Consider the following 7,862-nt stretch of genomic DNA (forward strand, 5'->3'; position numbering starts at 1 on the left):
TTGGTTTCCATTTAAATAGAAGATCATTTGTTTTTCTTGCAAGTCTAGTAAAAATCCTATTGTGTCTCCTTACATGCAAAACAAAGATGATTTAAAGATTTAACTTCTGTTAAACAATACCCGTTTCAGCTGTTGGCATTTAAAGTATCACATATCCCACTATGAGTTCTCACTTAAAAGGAAGTATTTGCAAAAGCATAAAGAAACATTGATACTGACAGTAACAGAAGAAGAAAAAAAACAAACAGGACAAAATAGTAAAAAATTAAAATGTTTTAGTATCAACGCTCTGTCTGCAATACTTCTACAGCTACATTCTGAGTATTTGCCAAAGCCAGAAAAAAGCTGCACTGTGTCTCTGGCTATTTTACACCTATTGAAGACATTTTCAGAACACACACACTTGCAGCAGTCTTAAGTTTCTAATACGCTTGTGCTATTTATTTTTAAGAGATGTTTTAATTTTGACATCCTTAGGAAAAAATTTTTAATAGAAGAGAAGGTGGCACAGTTCACACAAGGATGGCATGCACAGACTCTTATCAAGATTTCAAAGCTGATATCAAGAACAGAACTTTACTGTCCAAGTAGCTACTCAAGAATTTAAAGTAGGCAGACAGTGAAGCTCCTCCTTAAAAAAATCCCCAAAAGTCTAATTCAGATATCAAGGTTTTTTTTTTCCCTTATCTGAAATAACACCTTCAACCCAGAACAGCAGATTTCAACTCTGTTTTGTAGGGCTACAATCATCTGGAAAGAAGTCTTGTGATTAAGTGTCCAGCAACGTTAGTTGGTGCTATGATTTGTACTCTGCCTACGAGAAGAAAAATAATTCTACCAATAAGATTCTCTTTACAGAGACTGTGGAACAAGAGGGCCATGCCCATTTGGTACATTTAAACCACTGCAAATACCAGTAAAGGCACAATAATTATTAAACCTTTAGTATCATCAGGATAAGGCAGTAACTGCTCTGTTTGCAGCTACTAAACTGTTTTCTAGACACCTGCAAGAGGAAAAACTCCCATGCAGAAATCAAGTCAGGATAAATAGAAGAAGATGGAGCGAATACCTTCTTTCCAACAGGGATGAGAATGTGGTTTACTTCTGGCATTGTACCAAATCAGCTGCCGGCAGCCATCGTATGCACAGGAGTATTCATCATCCCCGATGCCATAACCTTCCTTTAGAAAAAGGGTAAAGTATTTCAGTCTGAGGCCATTCCTCACACAGAAGTTTGTTTTTATTCAACTAAACCATTTATCCAAGAGCTGGAAGGGTCTCTCCCACTCCCATGAAGATAATTTTTTCAAACTAGTCCTAGTTTCATTGTCATTGTCGGAGTGAGGAGGGGGAAAGAAGAGGATATTGTCTCCAAAGTGGTTTTCATTCTCTGTGAGCTCAATTCATGCCTGTATATTAAACTACTTAAAAATCAGAAGGTTAGTACCCAAATGGCTAACTTTTGCATCTTAAAAAGTCAACATAGAAGTGTAGCCACTCTCTTATCTTGAAGTCCCAGTCCCAGACTTGCATATCTTGCTGGGAAAGGTATTACAAGTGCCACCAGAACATACAGAACAGAGAAAGAACAAACCCACAGTCCCTCCACTGAATCTGTTCCATGTTGTGTTGCTTTCAGTGCCAGCGTCCCTCAATTTGGGAAAAAGACAAAGTGATAGGCCCAAGAGAAATGCAAAACTAAAAGTTTCAGAGTGGGAGAGCTCAAACATGACACCCAAAAGTATTATGGAAGATAACTTCCTTGTGCTCAGCACGGATTGTCTGGAGTGCAAATACTAGACAGAGTCTGATTATACAAGCCTCAGATGTCCCAAATTAAAGCTAAGCCCAGCTAATGGGTGTTTAATGTCATATTTAGGACTAGTCTTTTTGTTACATATGCTGTAAATAAAGAGCATATGGCTACCTGAATGACTGTGTGACAGACTCGGAAGATAATATCCTTGTGTTTCAGGTAGACACCTGATGAACTTAAAAAACAGCATTTAGCCATCAGCAAAACAGTTGTAGTGACAGAAAAAATCATCTTGCTCAGAGATGCGACATCTCCTATTTTCATAGCTTGTACAGTGAGACCAGACAGAAAAATGCACATACACCAAGCTCCTTAACAGTAAGTGGGAAAAATCTTTTAAGCCTCTTAGCAGTCTAAAGCCAGACACATGGCCTTTTATTTCAAACAGTTTCCATTACACTCAATGTCTACAATGCCTGTGCTCAGGACAGGTCTGTATGGTACTTTTGTTTGGTTGTGATTTTTTTGGCTTTGTTTTGTTGTTGGGCTTTTTGTTTGGTTTTGTAGGTTTGTTTTTTAAATTGAAATCACATTTGCAATTCCATGCTAGAATGTGGGACTGGACTTTGGATGGGATGTAGAGATACATGCACGTTATATACCAGCAGAGAATAATGCTATTTACATGAATAATCAGAAGAAACAAAGCAAGACCACTGAACTCACAGGAGGACTTAAGTTAAATGGTGAGAAAAGTTACTCTCCCATTCCTCTTGGGTTTCTCACCACTGGTGTTTGTTTAATTTCCTTGATGTATTTCTCTCATACCCTCCACCATCAAGATTTACTCACATGTATTTGGCCTATCTTCATATTAGCTTCTGCATTTGACTCAGCTGTAGAATGACTTTTTCTATAATAATCAGAAATGAGCAGTTTTAACTGCCTATCTCTACATTAAGTATATATTTTATTTTTTAAAACAATAAAGTAGGGCTACAGGTACATTTCTTACTCAAGCTCAGCCAGTAGAATTTTCAACCTAAAATCCCAGCTCTGTATTTCCATGCTGGTCAGTGGCAGTAGGCTGGGTCATACACAGATCCAATTATACCATGCTATCCCAGAGTCAATTCAAATAATTATTTCCCTTGTGCAAGTTAATGTAATAGGAAAGTATGTTAAAGAGGGTAACCAAATGGCTGCTTTGTGACCTGTGTAAAAGTGAGTGCATGATAATCTGCTAGTTCGCAGTGAGCAATTGTTTACTTCACAAAAACAGACAGTAACCACTGCTGTTATCTAAAGAATTTCCAAGAAGAGACTAAGCCACATGAAATAAGCCATTTCCCTGTAGCTTCCAGACAACAGCAAGCAGATTACAAGCTGTCCCTGCTAGCAGCTATGCAGGATTTGTCTGAATAGTATCAGGCTGTGGCAATGGCAATGCAGCCTTTTCTTGTACCACTAAATGCAGCAGAAATAGCTTCATGAAAGCACAGAAAAACTGAAGGAAACAGAGTGCTCAGTTACTACCACAAAATAAGCAGAGCTATTTTCATAGGTGATGTAAGTAGAAAAATACAGAAGTTACATCATCAGCTCGATGACATTACACGTACTCACATGATTGAGAAATTTGCTGTCTTTGGTGGCCCATCCTATCTGCATCACTCCTGAAGTAATGACTGTAACTTCATAGTACCAAACTCCAGAATCGACACAGAATGTACATCTAACACTTTCAAACGATGAGGCATCACATCGAGCCTACCAAAACCAAACCAAAAGTTAAGTTTCTACAAAATTAGCATTCAAACAAGCCCCTTTCTTCCCTGGATCAAGTTTCTTGCATAGAAGAATACCGACAGTTTTAGAGGCATTTCAGACAGAAAGTAACCTCTCCTTATAGTAGTAATTGTCAATATAAACTAGCAAGTAGGCAAGACTGAAAATTGTCAGCGGTAAGCCACAGGGGAAAAACAACAATACAAAGTGTAGAGAGTTGACAGAGACAATTTAAAGATTTAAAGACTAAGACAACTGAGACAGGAAGACCCAAGTCACTGGTTGTTAGCTGACCCCCTGTCTGTATGAAGGACAGAGAAGTATCCAATGTTAAATTCATGAAAATTCATCTGTAAGTAGTCAAACACGTTTTTAGAAAGAGTAACAGAGGAAGAAAAAAGCAAGCATATGGCTGAGACAAAAATCCTACTGCTATGGGCTTGTCAAGACTAGACAGTACAAGCAATAAGAATTATATGCTTTGTGAACAGCTTTAGTCAAAATGAGAGAAAAGTCAACTGACTCTTAAGCATCCTCCTCACTTCTCTGAAGGTACAGGTGTTACTTTACTGCGAACACATCTACAGTTGAGATCAGCATAGCAATGTCACAACCCACTGACAAAGCAAGTTTTCTATACAAAGCTAGCAGAGAACTTTGATTCATTCTAGGAAATCACAGGAGCAAGTTACTATTTCTGTTTGCTAAAACCTGCCTTTTCCTTCAGACACCTTTTTAGGTTGAAATCATGAAGTGTCATCCTACCTCTAATCCGTGTGGTGAGATCTTCAGGTATTCACTGACATCGTTACTGTTCAGCATAGCCCTAATGTTGGTCAAGTCAACCTTCTCATACGTAAACTGCCTGCCTTCTTTTAAAACTGCAAAATAAAACTGGTTTTAATCACTACTGCAGCAAAGCTTTATTTTAAATATTTCACACAGCGGCAATCAATATCTCCAGTTAATTTTTGGCGTAACTGAATGAAATACATTTTGCCTGCATGAAAACAGCATCACTTCTAACACTGTGTGTTAAATATCCTCTAAACATAGAGCACAACCTACACCTCTGACCAGAGCTTGTACAGTAATTACTACTTTCAGGAAGCCTTCAGGCAAATGTAAGGCATCCAAGTTCATACCAAGATGCCACTATTTCAGGATTTACCATTGTATTTATATATTCAGTTGGGCAGAGTTTTTCTGATTCGTCACAGTGGAAAAGATTTTGGGGGTGGGGAAGAAGGGGAAAAGAAGGATTTAAAATTTTTTAACCTCTCATTTTCAGGTAGGTGATGAACTTGAACTAAGCCAAAGCAGCTCTTTCTCCCTGCATCCCAATGTGAAATATGGAAGCATCAGAAACATTTATCTTGCCAGGTGTTAAACTGATGACACATGCACATTAATTCACAAATCAGAGATCTCATCTTAGGACCCTTCATACATTCCAAACTTGCTAGAACAGTTATACAGATGTTTACTGAACACAACTGACATTGGCCTTCCCTAAGCTGGCTAAAGCCCCATAAAGCCTGACAAGACCTTTTACCCAAATTTATCTAAAAGGCATTAGAAAATACAAAGGTCCTTAGAGTTGCTGCACCCTCAAAATCACAAGAAAACAAGAGGATTTGATAATTGTTAGTCATCCAAAAGGACAGATTTAGTAAAGTGCTTTGTCAAACACCTCTCACTTTTGATCACAAGACAGTATCTTTACTCTTGAAAGACTTTAATAATTCTTAGAGACTGTGCACTGCTGGGGTATGATCACAGTAATGACTGTCACAAGCCTATGTTGGTAATCCAGCTGTTCCACAGAGAGATGGAGCTGCACTACTTGGCTACTCTGTGCGTCTGCTGAAGCGTGGGTTACAGGAAATACAGTGCAAAGAAGAATTTTCATTGCAGCTTTGACTTGCAGAGTACAAACCACTTCCTTGTACAAACATTTTCTTTGCCAAAATTTCCTTTTCATGCAATTATACTGCATTTATTTGCCTTTTTTTTTTTTTTTGAAGAGTGATTACAAATGCAGTCAGGTATATTTACAATAAGTGCTTATACAAAACAAAACAAAGAAGTGATTAATATTAAAAGAATCCATCCCTTTGTTATACCTACACAGATTGTCTAAACTCCACTGAGCACAGAATCCAACCTGGCGTTTTAAGTAGTCTGGATTATCTGTCCATTTCTCTAGCAAGATCAGTTGGTCGCTAATGCACGATTCAGAAACTGTCATTTTATTTTCACCTGCAATTTAAGAGCAAAAAAAAGAGTAATTGCTATGAACTAGGGATAACTTTAGTTAAAATTAATAACATTCTACAAATTCAGTAGAATCTACACATGCTCGTTTAAACCTCAGTATTACAAACAGCATAAAATTATTTCGCCCAAGCAGACATGGAATGAACTTAGCGCTTCTCGGCATGGAGCTGCACCATCAAGAGACTATTAGATCACTGCTGTTCTTCATCTCTGTAATACAGAATTCTTTTTTTTTTTTCCAAGTAACAAAGGCTTCATGTCATAAGTCTTTATGTAGCAATGTCTAAGCTGAGAAGGACTGAGTTTCAGCAGATCTCTTAAAGTTTGTAGGTGAGGGCATCATTAAAGCAATATTTTTTTTCCTGCCTGCTTACACCCAATCATAGCTGTTCTCTATCTCTAATATACATTTGTTTCAGTGACAAAGGCCTCACATCTTAAGTCCTTCTGTAGCAATTTCTAACTGAAGACAACTGCATATCAGCAAATATCTCAAGGGTAGAGGAGTGTCACTAAAGCAATAAAATTTCTTCTTGCCTGTAAATGAACAAACAATTCTCTTCTACCTTGTGTTTCCACCAATCCCGTCTCTCTCATGCTCCCAAGTGTGATCAGATGAACCAAGTCACAATTGTGCAGTAGAAGTCATAGCACAGCTGTCAAGAGCAGTATCAAGCAAATACTTACTCGTTTGTGCAAACTTCTCCAGTGCTATTAGTGCAAAAAGCATCACTGTTGGATGGGACTGGAAGTTCTAAACATGAGCAGTAAGAAAAGTTGTTTAATAAATACCCAGCACAGATGGATATGAAAAGCTGTTAGTCTGCACAGAACGCTTTAGGTCAAAATGGACCTCCAAAGCTCCTGTAGTTCACGCTCCTGCTGAGAGCTGGTTCAAGTAGATCAGGCTGCTCAGTGCCTTGTCCTACTGACTTCTAATTATCTCCAAGGATGGAGATCCCACACACTCTGGAATCTCAGCTTTCTATAACATACATTACCTATATTTACCAAACATGACCCTGACTTTCCACAGGAATAATAATTTAAAAAATTGTATTATAATTGCTATGTATGAATACATACAAAAAAAGATCAAAGACACTTACCAAGCTGTGAAGTAAATATTCCAATATGCCTGGGCTGAGTAAGCCTATGCTTGCAGGACCTACAAGAACATTAAAAACTAAATCCATACATGGGAACTACCATATATACATCATTGCACACAACTTTTAAACACAAGGCAACAAATGAAAGAACACTTAAGAACTTCTCAGCAAAGCAGAGCTATAATATAGAACAATTATTGTTCCCAGTCAAATATTTGCTACACATTTAATAATTATATCGTTACTGCCAAATTACAAACATTCAGTTTGCCTGCTGTAAACAGGTACACAGTTCTAGCCACACTTTTGAGTTTTTGAAGTAAGACTCCACCAGCCTCTGCTAAGCATTTTTATGCTCATTACTTTCAAGAAGAGAATGGCTCCCCTTTACTTCCAAAGTCAAAGTATAAAGATCAGCTCCATTTATCAGTAACCCAAAATAACCAAAACTGAGCATCTAATATAGCCTACTTGATAGTTAATTATACAATCTGCAGCAGTACCATGGCAAGCAGTCAATTAAAAAAAATGCCCTGAAACTGTGTCTGCTTAATCAAGACAGAGATACAAGGGAATCAAACTCCAGCATCTACGAACTTGAACAAATTGCCAAGGGTTCCAACACAGCATCAATTGATTTGCTGCCTGAGCTGGTACAGTGAGATCTGTTCCATGATCATGAAGACTAAAGTTGATACAGGATCTCATTTTGACGTAGCATAACAGAGTGTAAGTATTATAGTACAGAAGTGCTTCCTGCCCTTGTTTGTTGCTTTTTTTTGACAGAAATATTATAACTATTTTTAATAACCATTAGTAGATACCAGACAATCACTTTTTCCTCATTTTCCTGTCCACTTTCAGAAAAGGAAAAAAACTAGACGGAAAACAGACCATCAGCAGGACGGAAACTTCATCAACTG

At 37.8% G+C, this 7,862-nt stretch overlaps 1 protein-coding gene across 1 annotated transcript in view; it reads right to left on the reverse strand.

Annotated features, from left to right (window-relative positions):
- RSPRY1 (ring finger and SPRY domain containing 1) overlaps positions 1 to 7,862 on the reverse strand; it is a 20,605-nt gene that overhangs the window by 5,336 nt on the left and 7,407 nt on the right. Inside the window, exons 5-11 of the mRNA XM_010183291.1 lie at positions 6,937 to 6,995; positions 6,515 to 6,581; positions 5,678 to 5,809; positions 4,313 to 4,428; positions 3,386 to 3,529; positions 1,073 to 1,184; positions 2 to 68 (exon numbers count right to left, since the gene is read on the reverse strand). Coding sequence (XP_010181593.1) covers positions 2 to 68; positions 1,073 to 1,184; positions 3,386 to 3,529; positions 4,313 to 4,428; positions 5,678 to 5,809; positions 6,515 to 6,581; positions 6,937 to 6,995 — 697 coding nt within the window. The remainder of the gene's footprint in view (position 1; positions 69 to 1,072; positions 1,185 to 3,385; positions 3,530 to 4,312; positions 4,429 to 5,677; positions 5,810 to 6,514; positions 6,582 to 6,936; positions 6,996 to 7,862) is intronic.

This window comes from Mesitornis unicolor, unplaced genomic scaffold (assembly GCF_000695765.1).
Source record: "Mesitornis unicolor isolate BGI_N332 unplaced genomic scaffold, ASM69576v1 scaffold19714, whole genome shotgun sequence".
NCBI classification, from domain to species: Eukaryota; Metazoa; Chordata; class Aves; order Mesitornithiformes; family Mesitornithidae; genus Mesitornis; species Mesitornis unicolor.